Source organism: Poecilia reticulata, chromosome 16 (genome assembly GCF_904066995.2).
Source record: "Poecilia reticulata chromosome 16, P_reticulata-male-v2, whole genome shotgun sequence".
NCBI classification, from domain to species: Eukaryota; Metazoa; Chordata; class Actinopteri; order Cyprinodontiformes; family Poeciliidae; genus Poecilia; species Poecilia reticulata.
Window position 1 is genome coordinate 25,205,548 of NC_088845.1, and position 23,344 is coordinate 25,228,891.

Below are 23,344 nucleotides of genomic sequence, written 5' to 3' on the forward strand. Positions count from 1 at the left end.
TAAATTAATGCAGAACCGAGTCAGAGATATAGGAAGACAAAATATGATTTCTGATTTTAGTTTCTATTTTATTAGAGAGCACGGCAGGATATGGCTAGAATGCGGGTGTTCTCCGGTCTATATAACTCCGCCGCCATCTTACATTTCCCAGTCTCCGCTGTTCTGGCTGCGTCAGTACCTGCTGTCTGCAGTTGCCTGTGAGGGAGTGGATGAGGGCTCCCCGCTGACGCTGCTCCACACATTCTCCCCGACTTTTTCTTTTTCCTTTTCCAAGTGGTTTTTACTCTCCGGAACCCAAGTGGACGGATTTGTCGTATTGACAAGGGTAGGCTTCAACATTCAAAACTATCGGCTTTCCTCAGTTTTCCTCCTTTTCCTTACCCGGGTCCGTGTGAACGCCAGCGGGAGTGGAGTCGGTTGTTGTGTGTATGTATGTGTGTATGCGTGTGTGTGTGTGTGGGCCAGCCGGCCGGGGATGGAGCTGCGGTAACCTGCGAGTCAGCTGCTTTCACGGCAGATTTTTGGGATAATCCAGCCACCGCCTTTTGGGGGCAAAAGCTTGTATTCTTAGATATTCGTCGACCTAATGTTTATAAAGAACATTTAGGCTGTTTTCCCAGCCAGTACTTAGACACGTTTGGATTTTATTGCCTTTTACCTAATTCGGGAGCGGAAAAAAACAGTTTGGATATTTTGTCTGGTATATTTTTAAAGTAGTTAACATTAGTAAATGTTAGCCTGTTAGCTTACAAACTGTTGGCCACATTCCTCCATTGTGACTCATGTTTGGGCTTCTTGAGTTTCGCCAGTTTTTTCAACTGTTTATGCGTAACGAAAACTACTGGAGGTGAGGAGGACACAACGGGGGGTTCACGCTTAACTTCTTACAAGGTTATTTCATCGATGTGAAAAACGCATAACGCGAATTTGTGAATTGTATTAAAGTCAAAGCGAACGTTTTGTCTTGAGTTGGAAGTTTGTGAGACTCTCCAACCTGTACGGAGCGTCAATGCTGTTTTATGTACGTATCTCAGTTGAAACAAAGTTTTTGTAGGTTATTTATTTATTTTTTTTAGTCTGACTGCAAGTCTTGGGTCAGCGTGTGTGTTTTTTCCCCTTTCGTCCTTTTAAACAAAGACCGACAAAATTCCTCGGAGCCGATGTGCTTCGGGAGGAAGACGAGGAGGAGCCAGAGTGTGAAATTTGAGTCGCTGGTGTTGGGGCAGAAAGTCGGGGGCAGCTGTGGAGAAGAGGCGGGGCGGCGTGCACATTGTTCGGGTCTATGTTGGTGGGGCTTTAGTAAATATTCCGGGGCTGAAAAAGTCGAATTTGACCCATTCGGCTTTTTTTTTTTTTTTTTTTTGCTTTTGCGGTTTCTGCCCTGTCGCACCTTCCCACTTGTCCTAAGCGGAGCCGTCTGCCGCGGGACGTTTCGGATCTACCATGAGTCAATTCATACCCACCAGGGGACGTTTCGTACCTGCTTTGACGCTGACGCTTCCTGACAGTGGCATGTAATTAAAAAACAAACAAAAAAAAACAAAAACAGACTTGAGATTTGAGGATTTTTTTTGCCAAATAATCTGAATAATTCATTAGAATATGAAGAATATAGAGGAATATGAACTGGTTCAGTACATGAGTATGTAGTAGTTTCAGATATGACTTGCAGTGTTAAGAAATTAAAAAGCACAAGTATGAAACACATTAGTACATTCCTGTGTGTGTGTGTGTACTTGTGCTACCTATTTTGATAATTTTCTGGTATATTCACTTACTTTAAATAGGCCTTTAGGGATGAGACCTGTCCTAATGCATCAGTTTGAGTTAGTATTAAGCTATACTGTGAATTTAAGTTTAAGATTAGGAATGTAGATGGAGGTGTTTGGGTTAAATGTCAGGAGTTCCTGAGTTACACTGAAGTCAGTAAAATGTCCTATTTTTCAAATACTAAAGTGTTTTTGTTCATAAAATGTGGACAAAAACACAATTTGAAAAATTTTCATACAGTACAGCTAGGTGCATATGTTGAACATGGCAACTAAAATGATCAATTTCAAATCAAGTGGTACCTAATTTAATGCTTTTATTCAGACTTTTTAGAATATTTAATTGTCTTCTTTTGTGTTTGTGTGGCTCGTCAGAGAAATCCCCAAGCAGGTTGCACAATGGAATAAAAAAAAGTGGATCAAACTTGCTGTCTCGTCAACACACTTTTTTTTTTTTTTTCTTTTTCTGATGATGCACAGAAATTTTTCAGACGGAAACGTAGGTGGTTTGTTTTGAGACGATCCACCTTTCCAGTGGTCTTGTCATTACCGGAACAACGCAGGGTTTCCTGTTTCCTCTGCTACTGAGCGTTGTCTAGATGTAGGCAGTGATTAGTGTTTGCCACCTGGTTCTGAGGCAGACTTTCGAGGCATAAACAAATAAAAACTAATGTGTGTGTGTGTGTGTGTGTAAGCTATGTTGGAGAACTCCCAGCATCAGAAAGGGATTCTTCGTGCGAGCCCCGTTGACGTTTGTCCTGTGTCCACAGCTATGCAGCATTTTGCAGCTGAGACACAAAATACGACTCTGCAGCGGCTGCAGGCATTTGGTTCATTGTGGTGTTTGGCAGCCAGTACTGAGTGCTGCTGACCCTGCACTTTAGCCGGCTAAGCCTGTGGCTGCTTCTTTTTCTCTCTGCTTTTGCCAATAATGGTTTTACTTTTGCTCATTTACTCATCTGGAGGTATTGACGCTCTGTGTTTTCTCCAGAAGAAACTCGATTGTCTCTGTAGAAGGTAGATGGATACAACTGGTGTATTGTCCTGATGTGAAAAGCTTTTTTTTAATGTCAAGTACAGCATTTCCCACCCCTAGAAAATAATCGCCCTCTTTTTTTAATTTTTTTTTTTATGCCTCTACATGCCAGGAAAACGGTTGTAAAATTTGGCCACAAAAGTCTGCAGGCCAAATGGACAGAAATGTAATTTAGCCTGGGGTAATTTGCCCAAAGCTCACTTGAACATAGTCCAGCACTAATTTAAAAGTGAGCTTCTTTTGCATTTTGTTGGTCTGTTTTCAGGTTTTGAATGTTATAGTAACTGATTTGAAAACCCGTTGCATTAAGCTTCAGGTCTGTGTGTAGCCTGGCTAGCTTAGATTGCAATAAAACACACTACACACATTTTTGTTCTTCTTGTTTTTAAATTTTACATCAACACTGTAACTTGTCAGCAAAGTTGAGCTGCAGCACATAAAAGTTAGGAAGCATTTAAAGTGCATCTGTGAGTCAGCTTGTGTTGCACCTGACTTTCATTAAAAAAAAAAGTTTGTTTCTCTAAGTTAATTGAGGCTTTTTTGACATGTTGCACGGCATGCGTAGGTCATAGTTGTACAATCTACACTCATATCTGTGACAGCTGCTTAACAGGCCCAGCCGAGCGCAGCTAAAGGTGATGTTTTCCTTCCCTTCGCTGCACAGATCATCCCTCTAGTGGCTGCTGTGTCGGGCAACGTGCATCTGGTTTTAATTATCCGCCTTTTAACTGCACCAGGCACAACTCTACATACTGGATTTGACATATGGCTTCAAAGTAACCCACCGTTCAGATTCTTGTGGCAGTGCACACAGAAAGTAAGAAGTCCTGCAGTGACAAGTTCTTTTTTTTTTTTCTTCTTTAAATTCATCTTTACTGTTTAACTTTTAACATTTTCTCTCGGTCAAAATTCAGAGATTTCTCTTTTGCTCATCTATAAAGAAGAAACTCTGTTTCCTAAGCCAGATTAAACGAACCGCTCAAACCGCCAGCGTGAATCATAAATGATTCCACTGTGTGCTTTGATTGTATGTTTGATTTGCATCCAGGCATGTATGAGGCATGTGGCTCTGGTTAGGACTGCGTTGGGTTATACGAGGGCAGGCCGGCGGTGCCGGGAGGATGGCGTGTGAACAGCAAATTTGAGTTCATGGTTGGAAACAGCAGTCGTCATCTAATTCGAGAGGATTCAAGATTGGCTTTTTTAGTCACCCAGCTAAACTACGGTGGTGGAGTTTCTCCTTGGATATCTGCTGCAGTTGAGCTTCATAAACTCACATTTACAGAGTAAATTTGTTGCCTGCCCTGTTTTAGTAGCTTGTTTTGTCTTTACTCCTACTTTTTTTTCCACCTTTTTCTTTTTCCTTTTAGGTTTTGATCTGTCCAGGATTAACCTGGGATAAAATTTTCAAGTGAAAATGTGTGGGGTTTCCCCCCAGTGTATTATAAGCCTGGCAGGCCACCAGGTTTTACTTGTGACCCCACCAGGCTAAGCATTGCTTATTTACTTAAATCTTTGCATTTTTTTTAAGACTTTATAGTTAATGTTCAGGTATAAATCTTCCAATCTTTAAGTAACACATAATTATCAAGTGAAATTTTCAAATTTTCCTGTCAACTTTAAACATTTTTTCACTCAAAAACACGACAGGCCGCTGGATGAACGATGCCCAAGCATCCAACCACTGGGCTTAGCAAGTTTTCTTGGGGAAACTTTCAATGTATAACAATGTTTTATTACTTTTACTTTAAATATTTTTGCCAACTAGAGTTTTAAAAATAAAGTTGTGTGAATGAGAGTGAGTGGCACTCCTTTAGTTTCCACAACTTTTCTGTCATGTTTTCCAACAGGATACATTTCTTAATACTATTTATTTTAAAGTCTTCTGGAAAATATTATTGTCTTCTTTTAGTCAGAATGACCAGCATTGCGCAGCAACTGGTGGGGGAGGGGCAGGGCTGCAACACTCCAGGACTTTATGAGATCTCATTAAAAAAAAGACCTTAGAAACCATCTGAGAGGAAATTTAGACTGTTTTAAAACGGAAACTTTTTAAAGCCTCCCAGTAATAAAGCCATAGTTAGCTGCTGCTTCTGTTCTATTTGAATAAACTTGGCTTAATCAGCTCCTCCATGTGTTGCTGTTCTCACCAGATACTGGAACAGATGCGTTGTTTAGTCAGACATTCAGAGATGGCTCTTAATCCAGCTGCAGACAGGATTTTAAGTTATGTTTGTTTCAATTCTTCCTGGATTTTGTACTTTCATAAACGGCCGATTGGACTCGATAGAATCAAGCTCTTGTTGGATTTTAAATGATTAAAAACGCACCTTTTTCCTGCCAGACAGGAGCACTGTCATAATAGTCAAAAGATGCTGTTGTAGTTTTGCATGTACTGTTACAATGCAAAGATTACATTTCAACTACTGACCAACAGCACTCTGAAACGTAGCAACCACAGGGCTTTTCTTTTTCTTCTTTTTTTTTTTGGACCGAGAGGATGGAACATTATTTTAGTTGTCCATGTGTTGGCTCAGAGATGCAGGGTAGATTAGGGAAATTAGGTCTGCCAGCATTTGTCACTTGTTCCAGAGGCAGCTGCACCCGAGAGAAAGTACTGCTGCTGGTCACGCTACTGCTTTAGTACAATAAAACCCACTTATTGCTCCTAAACTGTTCAGATATCACACATTCCTACAGAGGATAGAGTTGTTTTTCCATGTTTGAGTTTTGCCACCGAAGGACAAACATTAATGTTTTTCCTTGTCCTGTTTCCAGTTTTGCTGAGCTAAAGTGCACCTTCAAACTAGTAACTTGTTCACTCGAAATTGAAGTTAACAATTTTTTAAAGGAGGAAAGACGAGAGGAGCTCAATCAATCCGTCACTTATCCTGTTAGGATGGTTGGGACTGGTATCCATCTCTAGAGGTCGTTGGGTCACCACCAGTCCATCACAGGACAAACAACCACACACCGTTGTACCCGTGTATCTTGTGTGTCTCTAAATGATTTGTGCTCTCATTCCTGTGGGTGTAAAAGAGGGGATGAGCCACAGACCCCAGAAAACCTCCGTCTGTCTCCTGGAAAATTACATGTGGTTTAATTACATGTGATTAAGCAAAGTTAGAGGGACTTGTTCTGTAATCGTCTGAAACAGAAACTAGACCTCCCCTCTTGTGAATATCCTGTCATTTTAGTCATTACTGTGATTTTTGACACAAGATGGACGGGTGTTCGTAGGAGTTGAACTCTACTTGTGTTGACTGACAGGTTTTCTCTTTGAGCGCTTCAGAGGTTTTGTTTCTATAGCAGAGCCTGTTGTTTCCTTTGATTAAAGTCTACAGTAAGTTTGTTTTCTACACAGGTTCCTGTCCTGCATGTTTTCAAAGCTCTGGTTGCATGTTGGTGTTCAAAAATACCTGATTAAAAAAAAAAAAATCTTCATACATTGTAATTTGGCCCATTGCTGGTCTCCTCTCATGTGCTGTTTTTATAAATGTTGAGAGTTTTTGGTCAAGTTAAAGTAATGGCTGGTAGAGTTGGTGGAAAGCAGCATCAGAAATGATGAGATGAGACAATTTCCTGATCTGATCTAAAAAAAAAAAAAACAAACAAAACCCAAAGCTGTAGTCTGTACAGTGGCAATGTGACCCTGACTTTTAAACCTGTGCAAAAACATGGGAATAGATTGAAACTGAGTGACTTTATTTGCTGTTTTGGGCTGGGTTGTGTTTCTATTTTACTGGGTAGAAGCTGTAGCTGGCTTTGTATACTGTAGGAAATGTACTTGCGTTTTATTGTCTCATTAATCTGTTTAAATGGGTTTTTCCTTTCGTCTCTCATATGGCGCCTCTTTAATTTGAAGGGGCGTTCAGACTAGCATGTTGTAACAAGAGCGCATTCATTCTCCCATTTACTGTCATGTTAATTTTCACATGATGGTTTTTGAATGTGTACAGACTCCACAGGTTCAAACTTTTCTTATTTTGACAGACCTTTGTAGACATTTTTTCTTCACTCCAACTTTTTTGTTTCTGTCATAACATTTATCTTCCAGTGTGAATTGAAAATGCCCCGTTTTCAGTTTTGCCCCCTTTCCCCTGCTAAATTAATCCCTTTTGCTTGCTCTACCTCTCCTGCCATTGCCAGTATTTACTTTCCAGCAGTGTGTGGTTTCGGCTTCAAAGCCAGCTCAGGAATGCGAGCGCCCTCCTCCCTCCCGTTGCCTCCTCTCTCCACCCAGCGCTGCACTTCCCTCGTCCTTCCTCGCTGGTAGCTGCTGCCCTTAATGGAGGCTTTTGTGTGCGAGCTGCAACTGTTTGCATATCTGTCTGAAACGGGAAGAGGAAACCCAAGAAAGGGAGGAGGCAGAAAAAGAAAACACTGTAAAGTCACTTGTCTGGGCCGTTTCCTTTGAACTAATATCTTTAATTTCAGCTGCCTTTTTTTTTACAGCTTTCCTCTTTGAGTGATGTTGGATGAGTAGATGGAAGTAGAAATGTTTGACTATTTGCTGTCTTTTTTTTCCCCCTCTGCAGATCAGGAAGCTGTGTTGGGTGTGGTTTGAGAAAGAAACATGGCTTCCCAGGGTGAGTTGTTGTGGTTCAGGGGTCATCTTTGCACAATTGTAAAAGTTGTCGAGCTTTTTTGTTGTTGCTGTTCTTGAGTAGGCCTGTTAAAATAAATCAAATAATTGCATGATAAATTAAAACAAACTCAATAAGTCCCATTTGGATGATTTATTGTTTTTCTATTTCCTACAAAAAGCCAGATGACAGAAGTCTTCACATTTGATTTTATTTTTTGTTTGTTTTATTTTGGATATTTCAAATATCTTTCAGTTCCAGTATTAAATGTTTATTAGTATTTAAAGTTTGATCTTTGAGAATCTTTTCTTGCATTATTATATAACTTGAAAACGGTCTCAAAACAACCATATTGTTGTTTATCGCAATAACGTCTGGGACAATTTATCGTCCAGCAGAATTTGTCATTGTGACAGGCCTGTTCTTGAGCACAAATATTCGTCTATCGAGTTCAGTTTGAATGTTTGGCCAGATGTAGTTTGGTGAAGTGATTCTAAAGTTGTCTGAATTTGCGTCTCCTCAGCTGATCTGATGGAACTGGACATGGCCATGGAGCCGGACCGCAAGGCGGCCGTCAGCCACTGGCAGCAGCAGTCATACCTGGATTCAGGGATTCATTCAGGGGCCACCACAACTGCTCCCTCCCTCAGCGGGAAAGGCAACCCAGAGGAGGACGACCTGGACAACAACCAGGTCCTGTATGAGTGGGAGCAGGGCTTCAACCAGAACTTCTCCCAGGACCAAGTACAAGGTAGGTTTCACCTGTCCTCTGCCTCCCTGTAGACGATTAGGAAGCAATGGTTAAAGTAAGCCAACGTTGACTGATTAAACATCCCTTCTCTCTGTCCTAGACATAGACGGTCAGTACGCCATGACGCGTGCTCAGCGGGTGCGTGCGGCCATGTTCCCAGAGACCCTGGAGGAGGGCATGCAGATCCCGTCCACGCAGTATGACGCTACAAACCCCACCAACGTCCAGAGGCTGGCGGAGCCGTCACAGATGCTCAAACACGCCGTGGTCAATCTGATCAACTACCAAGATGATGCCGAGCTCGCCACCAGAGCCATACCAGAACTCACCAAGCTACTCAACGACGAGGACCAGGTTATCATCCACAGAAATGTCTGGCCCAGATTAGGGCTGGGCGATGTGGCTTAGAAATATAATCTCTGATTTTTTTATCTTTTTTTTGGGGCTGTCATAAAAAATTTAAAAAAAGTACAAAAGACAATATTTTAAAAAAATGTCAATATTTTTTATTTATTTTTTGTGTTTGAGTTCTCACAGATGTACTACTTCATTCTTCAAATATTACAGCTTCAGTCTGATAATATTGAGATTTTATTTTCATAGTATTAAACTTTATTCTTGTATCATGACTTCTTAAAAAAATTGTAGTAGAGCTGATCTAAATACAAAACTTAAATAAATAGAAGTTGTAAAACAAAACGCTTGTCAAACAAGATGGCTGACCTTGGTGTGCTGGCAGCATTTCCTACAAAAAGCCAGATGACAGAAGAAAATCGGTTCATTGCTCAACTCTATCCCAGAGCTTTTTTTTTTTTTTTTTTTTACACAATGATCAAAATGACACATGGTTCCATCTTCCATCCAGGTGGTAGTTAACAAAGCAGCAGTGATGGTCCACCAGCTTTCGAAGAAGGAAGCCTCTCGTCACGCCATCATGCGCTCCCCTCAGATGGTCTCTGCGATCGTCAGGACCATGCAGAACACCAACGACATGGAGACGGCCCGCTGCACGGCAGGAGCTCTGCACAACCTGTCCCACCACAGAGAGGGGCTACTGGCCATCTTCAAGTCCGGAGGAATACCGGCTCTAGTTAAAATGCTCGGGTAGGCGGTGCAGGGATGATTCCCACCGGGTGCATATGTCTTCCAACTCGTCGAGTTTGTGTAACCAAACGGTTTCTCCTCCTCAGGTCGCCGGTGGATTCCGTCCTGTTCTACGCAATCACTACCCTCCACAACCTCCTGCTGCACCAAGAAGGAGCCAAGATGGCCGTCCGCTTGGCCGGCGGTCTTCAGAAAATGGTGGCTCTGCTCAGCAAAACCAATGTTAAGTTCCTGGCCATCACCACCGACTGTCTGCAGATACTAGCCTACGGAAACCAGGAAAGCAAGGTGAGGAAGGGGTCAAAGGGAGGAAGCTACATGTCAGAGCAGCTCTGAAAGAGCCTAACCTGGTTTTGTTTGTGTAAAGCTGATTATCCTGGCGAGCGGTGGCCCCCAAGCACTGGTCAACATCATGAGGACCTACACGTACGAGAAGCTCCTGTGGACCACAAGCCGCGTCCTTAAGGTTCTGTCGGTGTGCTCCAGTAACAAACCGGCCATCGTTGAAGCTGGTAGGTCTTTGAACCATTTACGTTGAGTGGATTTCCCAGCAGCAGGCCGTTCCATATGTAACACTGTGCGTCCGTTCAGGAGGTATGCAGGCTCTGGGTCTCCACCTGACAGATCCAAGCCAGAGACTGGTCCAGAATTGTCTCTGGACCCTCAGGAACCTGTCAGATGCCGCCACCAAACAGGTGAGGGCAGCTGCAGCAACTCTGTTTGACCGAACACAAGACTGCATGGTTCCAGGATTCATTTTCATAAGAATATAAGATTAGAATAAATTTTCTTTATCTGAAGTTCCCAGTGTCTTTGTTGAGCTGTCTTCTGTTTGCTTTCCAGGAGGGAATGGAAGGTCTTCTGGGAACTCTGGTTCAGCTGCTCGGCAGTGACGACATCAACGTGGTGACCTGTGCTGCTGGGATCCTTTCTAATCTGACCTGTAACAACTATAAGAACAAAATGATGGTCTGCCAGGTGAGATTACACTCAGTTTACTGGCCTCATTTGCACATTTTTCTTTAATAAACCGCAGTCAGTCATTTGATGCGTATCCACTGACCATAGAATTATGCAAATTGGAACGACAAAAATAAATTTGCGCAATGGAAACATGGCAATTTCGAATAAAACTTGCAGTTTTTGATGACGTTTTTGTGCTTGGATGAGCTTGTTTCCCAGGAGTATCAAAATGAGCGTTTTTTGAGAAACTGCCGTGAAAACAGGAAGTGGTAGGAGGATGACGACAAGGCGGCGTGATTTTTAAATGACCTATAGCGTGATCATGTGTGGTTTCAGTTGCTTTTCTCATTTAATGGAAACACCGCAATTGCGAAATAGTTTTTTCAACATTAGTGGAATATCAGCAAAGTCTTCCTCACGTTTGTAATGTAAACACAGCTACTTATTCCTACGGTCTGTAAGATCTCCCTCTAATTTTCAGCAACATTTTTGTTTTTGTGCATGAATTTCTCTAAAACCTGTAGGCGGAATCTGTTCACGCCTCATCTGTTGCGTTGTGCGTTTCAGGTTGGAGGCATTGAGGCGTTGGTTCGCACGGTGCTGCGGGCCGGAGACAGAGAAGACATCACAGAGCCAGCCATCTGCGCCCTGCGCCATCTCACATCTCGACATCAGGACGCCGAGATGGCCCAGAATGCCGTGCGGCTGCACTACGGCCTACCTGTGGTGGTCAAGTTACTGCATCCACCGTCACACTGGCCCCTCATCAAGGTACGCAAGCACATGCTCCTGCTCTTAATTTATGTTTAAAATATGTAATGAGCATTTTCTAGATTTATATCTGAGGTTTTTCTTAATTCCATAGTGGTGCTCATACATCTTAAACATGCCGTGTTACTTCCCATCAGGCTACAGTGGGTCTGATCCGTAACCTAGCCCTGTGCCCCGCCAACCACTCCCCCCTGAGGGAGCAGGGCGCCATCCCCAGACTGGTCCAGCTGCTGGTCAGAGCCCACCAGGACACGCAGAGACGCACCAGCATGGGAGGCACACAGCAGCAGTTTGTGGTAAGAGCAGCTCACGCTACACTCCCGTTGTCATAGCTCCAAGATGAGCCTCCATAAGCTCTCGCACACTTGCAGAGCGGCCATAAGAGCTCTAATGACATCCTGTGGAGGGCAGGATGAGCAGGCGGTGCCGGGCTTTATCCCGATCCTGACGGAGTGTTTGTGTTAACAGGAGGGAGTCCGTATGGAGGAGATCGTCGAGGGCTGCACAGGAGCACTTCACATCCTGGCCAGAGATCTCCATAACAGAGTGGTCATCAGAGGCCTCAACACCATCCCACTCTTTGTACAGGTATGTCTTCTGTTGTCCGTTTTTTTTTTTTCTTTTTTTAAACATGGAGGTAGAAATGTAGGAATGAATTTGACTGCGAGTTTCTGTCTTTTTGCAGCTGTTGTACTCTCCCATTGAGAACATCCAGCGCGTAGCAGCAGGCGTCCTCTGTGAGCTGGCCCAGGACAAAGAGGTGGCAGAGGCCATCGAGGCCGAGGGAGCCAGCGCCCCGCTCACAGAGCTGCTGCACAGCCGCAACGAAGGAGTTGGTACGTCCAGAGGAATGCCTGCTTATTTCTTCGTTTTTTTTTTTTTATTTAAACGGCTACCTAACTGGTTATGTACTAAATCAATGCATAAGGTTATTTCATATAATGAGCCATAGAGACTATTGAGGCGGGCGATGTGGCTTAAAAATAAACCAGATTTTCAAGTTATTTTCTATTTAAAAATTTTATACGTTTGATTAAAAAAAAAAAAAAATTATTTTTAAAAAGACAAATAACAGAAAAAAAAAATATTTTTAAAGCGTCTTTTAATTCAATCATCCCTTCTGTGACGAGTATCAGGGCCTGTTGTCATATTAACAGAATATAGATGTAATTTTACCAAATCTATCATCTTAAAATTGTTTTAATGAGGGGGGGAAGAAAAGCTTGAATGATTTTTTTATTTTTCCTGTTGGCGTTCTTATAAAATTACTACTTTTACTATTATGACTTTATTCTCATATTAATTTGACTTTGTTATAATTTTTGGGGGGTAGGAGGGTGAAACCAACTTATCATGACCTACCTTTTATATTTCATCAGAGTTGATCTGAATTGAAAATCCAAATAAATAGAAGCTGTAAAAAAACAAAACGCTCTTCAAGAAAGATGGCGAACTTGGCTGCTGAGGCCACTCTGAATTGGTGAAGCAATAATCCAGATTTTCCAAAAATAAAATATTTGGTTAATAAGGTCAAATCAATTTATCACCCTGCCCTAGGAACGGTAGTGTTTGTTCCAGAGTCCTGAAAATGTCATCATTAAAGCTGCAGCAGCTCCTTCTAAACCGTCCCTCATGTCCTTCCCCAGCAACATACGCAGCAGCAGTTCTGTTCCGCATGTCGGAGGACAAACCTCAAGACTACAAGAAGCGGCTGTCTGTGGAGCTGACCAGCTCTCTGTTCAGGACAGAAGCAATGTCCTGGAATGAGGTACTGGCAGCTTTTTCTTCTTCTCATAATGGTCCTTATCATCCAAATGTGTGAACTTCTCTGCTCACACATTTTATGCGTTTCCACAGACCGGAGACCTGGGTTTGGACATCGGAGCACAGGGGGAGCCTCTGGGCTACAGACAAGATGGTGAGTTGCCTTCTCAGGTTGATGCTTCTGCAACACTTTCACACGAAAAGAGGCACAAACACGTCGGAGCAGCTGAGTTTAAACCCCACTTAGTCTTACTTCAGATCCAAAGGAAAGTTCGGCAGAAATCTTTTTAGCTTCAACTTTTTTAAAGCTCGGTGTGTGACATCAGTAACTACTTGGGTGTGTAAAGTAATTTTAATGGCTGGGATGTCGCAGGAAGTTCCAGCCTGCTGCTCTGTTTACTTATCAGCAGGTTAGAGGGAACAGTTGCCAGGTCTTATTTTATAAACTTGCTGAATGTTGGTGAACTCATTTACCACCCAGCCGCCGTGGCACCAAGTAAACTGGGCCTGAATCGCTTCAACACGTGGGCCGATGAGCCACCGTGCAGCCTGCCGGCGGATGACCTGTGTTGCTGTGCGGTCTTTTGTTGAAATGATCGTACTACTGTGTGACTGCGTGGTTTTTAACATGCTTCTAACAGCTGCTTTGCTTCCCCCGCTTCTCCTCCACCCTCGCTCCACCGCCCCAGACCCAAACTACCGTCCCTTTCACTCTGGGGGCTACGCAGGGGACGCCATGGGCATGGAGCCCATGATGGACCACGATCTGGGTGGAGGGCACCACCCAGGCCAGGACTACCCACCCGTAGAAGGGCTGCCCGACCTGGGCCACGCCCCCGAGCTGATAGAGGGCCTTCCACCTGGTGACTCAAACCAACTGGCCTGGTTTGATACCGACCTGTAAATACCAAGACCACCATTACACTACACTTTCTACTAGGTAAGACCCACTTCTCATTCCACTTTGTAGCCTTCTCCAAGCAGCACAGTGGGGAGTATCCCAGATAAATGTTAGGAGGAGGGGGAGGCTCACTCTGGCTGTTGCATGTCCGGACGGCTCCCGCTCTGAAGCTGTGTGATGTGGCGTTTGATCTCTGTGTGTGGTCCTCCACCAGACCCAGTAGCCTCCACTTCCTCTCCTTGAACGTCTTTTTTTTCTTTTCTTCTTCTTCTCTTCTCCTTCCAGCTGTATCATGTGATCTGGATGAACCTGCATCGTGATTCGCCCATATGGAGGAGGCGGGGTCTCAGAAAGTGCCTGAAGATGACTCAAGAACAGCAAGCAGTTTCCTGTCTACAGGAGCTCCATTGGGACAAAGTAGATTTTTTTTTTTTTAGTGCGGTTCGGTTCTGGTCTCTCGACTTCATCGAAGGCCGACTTCAATCCTGACGAAACACAGATTTTGATCTCAATGAGCTTTTTTTTCTTTTCTTTTTTTTTCCCCCCCCAACAACTTTTTTTTAATGTATTTTGTTTTTTAATTTTTAATACTTTGGGTTGTTTTACTTTTTTATTCCGTTTTAAGTCTGTAATGGTACAAACTGAACTTAGCTTGCTTTTTCAATTTTCTGCATTATGATACTCATCATTTTTTTATTTTTTTTTTTCTAGTCCCTTGTATTTTAAGTCTAAGTGTTTTTTGTTTTTCTTTCTAAGTGGTGATGCTCCATCCAAAAGAACTGGATGAGATTTTAAATGGTGTCCAAACACTAAAGGTAATCAGTTGAATTGTATTCTAATGATCAAGTGTAACATTGTGTAGCTTTTGTACAAAAAAAAAAACAAAAAAAAAAACAAACATGAATTGGAAATCATGGTCCAAATATCGAGCTATTTTCTTGCTTTAAAGGAGGACACCGACGTGTCCCAGCTGTTCCAAAGGGGGTTAGCTGACCGAGCTGGGTGGGCGTGTCTGTAAGGATGGGTGGAGACGTGCTCCTATTGGTCTGCTGTTACTAAGGGGTGAAGTAGTGAGGCGCTGGTTGCTTGTAGCCTGCTGTGTTCTGAAACAATAAAACGGACTGTCATTTCACCCACGTGTCTGGTCTCATTTCAGTGAGAAGTTTGGTTTGGACAAACTCTCCGTCACTTATTCAGCACCACCGCCTTTATAACATTTCAAATCTTTAAAAGGATATTCTGGGAATGTACACATTTTCATGTTGATGGTCTATACTTTTCCAGATTAATTGGCAGATTCGCAGGTTATACCAGTACAATCATTCAGACTTGTAACTCTGCTTCAAGTTAGAAAACTTCTTATGACCCTGCTGCATCACAGACCTGGCATCAACACAAAGGCCATAGAAATAACATCCAAGTTCTGAAAATACTAATGCAATATTTCACCCCGCTGTAAGAATTCATTAAGCAGCACACAGGTCAACTAGAGGAGAGACTGCAGTGATCCTGAGATCACATCATTTAAAAAAAACTCGACTCATCTGAAGCATGTAAATACCTGGAGAAAAATCACTAATTAAAAACTCTTAAAAACCAAAGCTGCTTTGTAAAAGCTCCAAACTCTTGATTTATTTGGTTTATTGGGGGGAAACATCCTGTAAAAAGATTATTAACCTCCAACTTGTATATTTACATTCATGTTCTACTTGATGGAAATACACTTAAATGTATGAATCCTGAAATGAATAAGCTTGAAAGGAAGTGAGAAGTCAAAGTGCAGTGAGTGGAAACAACACGGTAGAATTAGGAGTAAACACTGGAAGTGTTGATCACTACTTTCCTTTTTCCAGAATTGTCCTTGAAAACAAATTCCAGTTTTTCAGGCTATATGGGAATTATGTAATTAGGAATGTCACTGTAAACAGTTGGGCCTTTTGTACGACGGTGTATTAGGGCCATTGTGGAGTAAATTTCTATCCAAAAAACTCAGAAATTTGAAGAGTAATAGAAATTGACCAGCAGTTGACTTCTGAAACTCAGAAATGCTCAAGTTTTTTTCTAGAAAATCTGAGGTTTTGTATCTACGATGCATCAATTGTGTATTTTCTATCTACAATGGCCCTAATACGCTGTCATACTTTTTTCTGCCCGATTAGAAACTCTTGATATTTTCCGTATATTTTTCTATTGCAACGTCAACAGCCGAGTTATTTTTAGACAGCCTTTCACTTTCCCGATGTAGTCTCCGTCATGACACGGCAGCAGACGCAGCTGTGAGCCGTCCGCAGCTCCCGGCTCCCGTTGATGCCGAACTGATGCCCTGTGAAACTGCAGGTGACTGTGTGTGTGCGTGTGCGTGTGTGTGTGGACACTTGGATTTCACACTTGGCAGATCCTTTTTCCAAAGCTCGCTGCACAGCTGTCATTAATAGATGAACTCTCCTGTGTTGCTTGTGCTCAGATTGTATTACCGCGTCTGACCTCGTCCACACTCCAAACGTACAAAGTGCAAAGTATTTATATTTTTAAATGAAATCCCAGTCATTTTTTGACTGGGATTTGACAGGCTCTCCTGTTAGAAGAGGAGAGCCTGTCTCCTCTTGAACACAGGTCATGAACACAGGTCTGTCCTAATCTAAGCTCATTCATAACACTCAGTTCTCTACAGCAGAACTGAGTGTTATGCTGTAGAGGCAGAGTAAAGTAGTCATTGTTGACTGACAGCGCGCGCACACACACGTGCGCGTGGCCACACTGAGGGCTAATCTAATGAGTCAATATTCTGTCATTAAAGCCAAATGGGAGCATCTAAACAGACTCCAAGGTCAGCGCTGTGATGCATGTGACAGTCCAAATTACTGCTCATGATGTAATCCTGTGCAGACTGATGGATGTTTTCAAATGAGCTGTCAACTCTGGTGACGATATTTTTACCGTCACTGATCCAATTTGTGGATGGAGGGAGTCACGACGAACGGCCGATATCCGAACCGCGTGACTTAGTGGCGCGTAAAGCTCTTAGCATACAGGAGCTGCTGACTGAGACTCAAATTATTAAAACAAATTTATTAAAACAAGCAAAACGTCAAATCCAACCGAATGTCTATGTTGGAATCTGATTGGTTTTCAAGTACCAGCGAAACAAAAATCCTACTTTCTGAGGATGTTTTAGTCCCAAAACAAAAAAAAAAACGTTCTGAGTGTGCAATCAGCACTGGATTTAGAAACAGTAAAATGCCGTTACTGTTGGGGTCACTCGGGGGTCACCGAAGGTTGAACGATGGAAAAACGTCTAGGACCCAGAGAGCTCCTGGAGGATTTCTGCAGCCCGTGTAGCCACATCAGCAGGACACCTAAAATGAAAAAAAAAAACAAAAAATATATATATATATTATTCATAATCTCAACATGGAGACAGAAACAATGAAATTATCTAACATATATAGTGTACTCTCAATAGCTGTATGCTTGTTTTACCTTATAAAGCACAGAAGAGCATAATGGAATAATATTCTGCTCCATATTCACTTAAAATCAACATTACATTTGTTCTGTTTTTACTTACATCTGTATCAAAATCATAAACTCCAACATGAATGCATAAAGTCCTCAGTCGACACAGTCAGCTCTACACTGAAGATTTTTCAGAAAATCCATCATCAGCTCAACATAACGGCTCAGACACAAAATACTTCACAAAATCACCCATCTGGACTTGGAGCCACATGATGAAATGAGTAGAAAAAAAAAATTAAACATGGCTTCACACATCCACTAAACACTCCAAATGCAGGTGAATCTATAAGCAACAATATCATTGAAAGTTCAATTATTTCAGTAATTTGATTAAAAAATAAATAAATAAAAGAAGAAACTCACACAGATTCATTTCCACAGGTCCGCTTACGCCTCTCAACTTAATTACCGTCCTCATAATTGATCTAATTAAAACGTTCCCCAGAGGCCTTTCAAACCCTTGAAAGTTTTGGCATTTGGATAAAGTGAGTGAGTTCAAGCTGCAGTTCATCACTGATTGTATCCCCCCACGTTCTGCTAGCAAGTACACACTGTGCAGCTACGCAGAGGACGAGGAGCGACAAGCCCAGCTAAAAATGGCTTTAGTTTTAATTTTCAGCTGATTTTCAGTATATCTGATTGGGCCACCCTTAATTTACAAATATAATATGATGTTTGCAGGACTGAAATATTAGTTTCCAATCTTGCTACTTATATTAGGAACATATTTCTGTTCATGACAAATATGTGAAAGAGGAGTTTCTGTAAAAGAGGCTGGGATCTTAAATTGCCGTTAGCATCTTTACTAAGTAATTAATATTGTTAGCACAGTAATACGTTTTCCTTGCGTTTCCCTCGAGAAATTAGATCTTTACCTAAACTTTACCAGCATTTTAAAATGCTCTGCTGCCTGGAAGACTGAGGCCGAAAAGTATAAAACAGCAAAACCTGAAAAGTAATATGTTTAGCTTTGCTGGTTTCTGAAGATAGTCTTGCTCTCTCTCGCCTTCTGGCAGCCTGAATGAATTGCAGACATGTCTTAGAAGATTTTCTCCCTTCAAATAACCTCATTATGTCTCACTGCATGGTGCATTCACAAAACAGAGTATGATGGGAGTTTTTGAGTTTTCAACTGGTTGGTCATCAGTAAGGGTCAATCGAGTCGATTCCTCTACATTTATAGGTTTTAGATTATCAGCATAAAATATAAGCAGCTTCTCACATTACAGGGAGAAAACTGAAAGAAAATTATAAGAGCAACACTCAGCATTGTCCGCACCACATGTAGCAGCAAGGGGGGCAGATCACAGCTGAGCAGATGGTGCCATTCGATGCTCACTTGTTTCTGGAACATATTGCTAGGACCTTACTAAAAATCACGCCATAACTCCCCCCCCCCACCCTTTTATTTTTCTTTTTTTAGTTTGTTTCTGGTCCTGCCTCATAGTTCCACAGCTGCTGAACGTCAAAGATTTCAGCAGCAGATTTCTGCTGCAGCTGCTTCACGAATTTTGAGTCCAAAAATTAGACAAAGTTGTTTACAGAAGGAGCGTTTCGGTTCCACGCGCTGCGTTTGATGTCGGCGCGGATAGCAGAGCGCCTCAGCATTAGCGACGGCTTTGACCGACCTGAACGTGGCGGTGAGCCAGGATCAGGTTCGGAGATGGGCGAGGGGGGGCGGGGGGGCGAGCCTTTTCTTCAGGAGCTGAAGTGACGCCCCTCCCTCTGCAGACGGTCAGGCTTGAGGGTTTACGAAAAAAAAAAGCATTCCTCAGGTTGCCATGGTAAAGGCAGGCACAATGACATCATTAGTATCTAGGCCCCGACCTCCGCTCTCCCTGAAAATCGCGTCTTTTCCCCTCTTCTGCCGCTGCCCAAACTCCTCTCATCTTCTCAATTAAAACCTCTCCCACCTCTTCCTGTCCCCTTCCTTCTCTCCACACGGCTCTTCTCATCTCCTACCCCTTTTTTCCTAAAAACCTCTACTTCCCTCTCCCTACTGCTAGATGGGTGGGTGGGTGGGAGGGCGCCAGCCTCGGCCACTTCAAAGCAGAGAGCTGATTTTTGCTTTCATCTGCCAGAGAAACGGGAAAGTGAGGCGAGGAGAGGAGGTCAGGAAAATAGGGAAATGGAGAGGGGCAGTGCATGCTGGAGATACGGGGCTGCGAGGGCGACAAAGGGGGTGGGGGGGACGCATAAAAGAGGCGGCAGAGGAGAAAAGAGGTGGAGAGGGCGAGTCGAGTAAGAGGAGCCTCAATGGCAGACCAACAATACACCTTTAATATTGATCTGGCAGGATCTGTGTGTGATTGAGAGACACAATCTGGATGCAGAGGAGGGGGAGAGCAACTAATTGTGTTCCTGTGTGTGTCGGCACAGTGCGCACGTGTGCGTGCGTGTGTGAGAGGTCGCTGGTCTCATACATCAAAGGATCAAAGGAAGCATGGTCGCTATAGTGAGAAAACCCTCGGTTCAAAGAGGGAGCAAACATTCAGCCCACACACTCATGAAAAGCAGCCCGGTGCGGGGATGCAGGTGCACGTATGGGAACACACACGTTGGACGGGTAGCAGTAGCCAGTGTTTGTCCCTACAGATGTTGGTTATTGATAACTACACATCAGTACTAGTGTATGGATAAATCATGTTCTGCTATGTGACTGAAGTTTTCTTCTTTTTCGTCAAAACAGCTCCATACATAAAGTTCGCTAGTGAAAGAGTATTTTACATTCCTGTCTGTTTTGTGAGCTTTTTGTCTGACCTCCTGTCCTTTTCTGCTCTGACAAGAAGAAAAGTGAGTTTTGTTTTAGACAAGATGTGAAAGATACAACTGACATACATTAAAGGAACAGATGTTGTGCTAAAAAGAAAAAAAGTTTTCATATACATGTTTGGTGGGATTTTATGTGACACATTAGTTTATAACAATGAATGTGGAGAAAACTGTTCAAATTTAAAACAAAAAACAAAAAAACCCAGCTGAGATGTGTTGTGTGTGCATCTGTCCCTCTTTACTCTGATACACTTAAATAAAATCCAGTTGTTCCAGCAAGACAACAACTCTACATGATGCCACCGCAGCTAGAGCAAAATAGCTCAGATTAACTCTAACTGTGATTGTGGGGCAGATTTTGAAAATCGCTGTTCACACTCGGCCTCTACTGAAACTGACAAGCGTTTTTATTTATACAGGCCAGAAAAAACAGGGGCACAAATCTCATTCTCAACGTGTACAACAGAGAAATACACCTGTTGACTACAGATGCATGACACACTTTTCAGATTTTTCTTGCCAAAAACACATAAGCCAACGTAACGTCAATGTGTGAGGTTGCAACTTGACCAAATGTGGATAAAGTTGGAGGGGTTCGAATACATTTTCAAGGCAAAACACAATTTTTTTTCATGCTTCTTGCAATAGCAAACCTTTAAGAGCGAAAGGATTAATGTGTCTCAGTCAACGTGAGTCAAGAAACTATGTGAGTAGGAGGTTATAGCTTCTCGTAGGGTCTGACCTGTTCTGCTGGTCCCAGAGGAGTGGGCCGGACAGGCGACTCAGCAGGCCAAACACTGAGCTAACAGAGCCTGTCGAAAGGCATTTCACCTTTACACAGAACACAATATACAATAGTAGCATAGGGCTCACAGCACAAATATTACTTTGCAACACAGGAGGAAAAGGTTCATGAACGGCCGTCGACAGATGAGAACTGCTCTTAAGGAAACAGCGATTTGCTCTCAGAAACAGGTTGGACGGGCTCAGCATCGGAGAAGAGCTGCTGTGCTGAAAGGAAGGCTAATTTCTCTGGTTGTGCGCTATTACAAATATTTACACTGCCCACACTGGTATGTTTTCCAGCACCGCAAACTGGTTTGAGGCAAAGAGAATGTGTCTGTACAGAGACCAAACTGGCTCACCCAGAACATCACACAAGCTCTCTACCAGTCTGCGATCGTGATAATTAAAACATCGACACCTCGAGTTCATCAATTGGTTCTGGAACCATTTCTGCAGCATGTCGGCCTGCGTGGTCCTGGCCAAAGAGGCTACTGGCTTTACTGGATATGGGATAATGCAGCAGCATTAGAAGGATGTAAAAAACAAAATCCAACTGAATGACAAGATCCAAGTTTCTCAATTAGAACTTTCCTAAAAAAAACAACAAAAAAAACATCATGGTGGTTCTGCAAGCTCCCCGTCTTTGTACAACGTTCCCTGTTCTTCTCTTAAGCACGGGACAAAGCCGTCCACAATCTGCAACTTGTTTGTTTTTCCACTAAAAAAAACAATGTGGGATGTTCATGAACATCTTGTGGGATGTTCATGAACATCTTGTGGGATGTTCATGAACATCCCACAAGAGCTGCAGCTGTGACTCAAACAATTTCACATCGCAATGTTGTTAAAATTACAGTTTGCCAAATCTTTTACCCGAGTCACTTTTTTTACCTTCTCAGACCACTGGAGTTTGAAGGACTTCATTTTCATGCTTTCATTTATTCCACTCGTTGCCGGATGCCACTGTATTTTTCTCTTCAGCTTTCAAGCAGTAACCCTTACAAGACCGGATAAAAATAAGCACTGCGCATCAGAAAGACGCACCTGTTGGACTCGGCAATATCCTGAAGCAGACTGGTCAGGCCCGTTCCTTCAGGACATTCCAGCCAACCACACTGGTCTGTAGTTTGTATCTGAAAAGAAAAAAAAACAGAGAGAAAAATTCAGTAAAAAGGTTTCACAGTACTTTTCATTCTGACAATGGGATGGAACACTTTAAATGTGGTAGAAAATGGAGCAGCTACTGGACTTTCACACCAATACGATTGAGGCTGTTATTTGAATACGGTTCTGGAAATGAATCAAAATTGTTCTGCACTTCTGAAAACCTAAAACAGATCTCTGGTTCAGGGACAGTATAACTTTATTATTCTGACAGAATAAAGAAATAGAACGAAAAGTGTGATGGATTTTATTTTCTGTCTCTTACATTGCAAAGCTGGAAATTCACAGTATTGATGCATTAGATAAAAAAAAAAGTTCTTTCTGGAGTTAAAACAATTTCTTCAGTAAACTGTAAGTCATCTCGTGAATATAAAAGCATAAAGCTCACTCGTCCATGATACTGACGAGGCCCTCAAGTGTGTTACTATCATTTCAAAATTCACCTATTTCACTGCAAGCCCCTTTTTTCTGATTTCTGTACTATTTAGTCATTAAATAGTCTGGATGGTTTGACTTCCAGGACCTACTTTATGATTCCGTCACTGACTATAGACTCATATGCTGCTGTCTTATGAAGTGTGTCCATAAGCCCCGCCCTAAACTATCTGAGAGCGATTTATTCTCTCCTGTTGAGATTCCTCTGGTTTTATGGCTGCTCTGTCAGGCCTCTCATCATGGTGATGTTTCTGTATTTTCCCAGAGCAACCCCCCCCCCAAAAAAAATACTGAACACAGTTTAGTGATAAAATCTGCCTTAACTTTGCATTTAAAGTTATTTTGTAGCTCAAATCTTTAATAACTAACAATGAAGCATGTTTGTGTCGGTGTTTCTTAGTGTGAGTTTGCGTGTCCGTGTGCTGATGAGTGGATTTGTGTCACTGTGTTTTGGAGAACATGCTTTCTCTGATCTCTGGTGACATCATCATGTCTGTCTCTGTGGCGACACAGTACAGTTGTTGCTAAGTAACGGGGTTAGGGGGAGAGAAAAGATGCTCCCCTCACTTATTTTCCACACAAGTGCGCACACGCACACACACACACACGCACACACACACACTTTTTTTTCTTTTGCCTTCTCCATCGGCGTTGGAGGACCTTCATGTGTGCCTGCCAACCAAACGCAGACATCTCTTCTTCAACCTGGCTCTACCACCTCATCCTCCATTCTCCCCTCAACTCAATACGTGACGAACAAGCGAGTCAATAATGTTGAACTCAAAGTTGTACAAGATGAACCCAGACAGACAGACAGACAGACATGCAGCTCCTCAGACGTACAGCACAGGGCTGTCATGGTAGATGTCGAGTTTAAACAAGTGACAATGTACCTGACAGCACGGAAACAGATTCGCCCCCCCAAAAAAAGAAAATAAAAAACTTGTACATGATCCATGAATAACAGAACGTTTAGATGTGTTTTTCAGAGGCTGACAGAACGACTGAAAGGATGCGTTTTGT

At 42.6% G+C, this 23,344-nt stretch overlaps 2 protein-coding genes across 6 annotated transcripts in view; one reads left to right on the plus strand and one right to left on the minus strand.

The window, feature by feature from the left end:
* The first annotated feature begins 143 nt into the window (after positions 1-143).
* Positions 144-14,777, plus strand: ctnnb1 (catenin (cadherin-associated protein), beta 1). Of its 2 annotated transcripts, XM_008432067.3 has the most exons (17): positions 144-325; positions 7,344-7,394; positions 7,915-8,142; positions 8,243-8,496; positions 9,008-9,246; positions 9,333-9,534; positions 9,614-9,758; positions 9,838-9,941; positions 10,090-10,224; positions 10,777-10,980; positions 11,118-11,276; positions 11,449-11,568; positions 11,666-11,816; positions 12,627-12,748; positions 12,838-12,898; positions 13,434-13,684; positions 13,931-14,777. In XM_008432067.3, the coding sequence occupies exons 2-16, from the start codon at positions 7,382-7,384 to the stop codon at positions 13,646-13,648; spliced, it is 2,352 nt and encodes a 783-aa protein (XP_008430289.1). In that variant the 5' UTR covers positions 144-325; positions 7,344-7,381; the 3' UTR covers positions 13,649-13,684; positions 13,931-14,777. The 2 variants fall into 2 exon arrangements, with proteins under 2 accessions (XP_008430289.1, XP_081472872.1); XM_081616746.1 differs by lacking the exon at positions 13,434-13,684.
* Positions 14,778-16,694: 1,917 nt separating this feature from the next.
* ulk4 (unc-51 like kinase 4) overlaps positions 16,695-23,344 on the minus strand; it is an 88,803-nt gene continuing 82,153 nt past the window's right edge. For all 4 annotated transcript variants that reach the window (XM_008432071.3, XM_081616741.1, XM_008432069.3 and 1 more), the window contains 2 exons: positions 21,767-21,855; positions 16,695-17,001 (listed from right to left, as the gene is read on the minus strand). In XM_008432071.3, the coding sequence (XP_008430293.1) occupies positions 16,941-17,001; positions 21,767-21,855 (150 nt within the window). In that variant the 3' untranslated portion in view covers positions 16,695-16,940. The remainder of the gene's footprint in view (positions 17,002-21,766; positions 21,856-23,344) is intronic.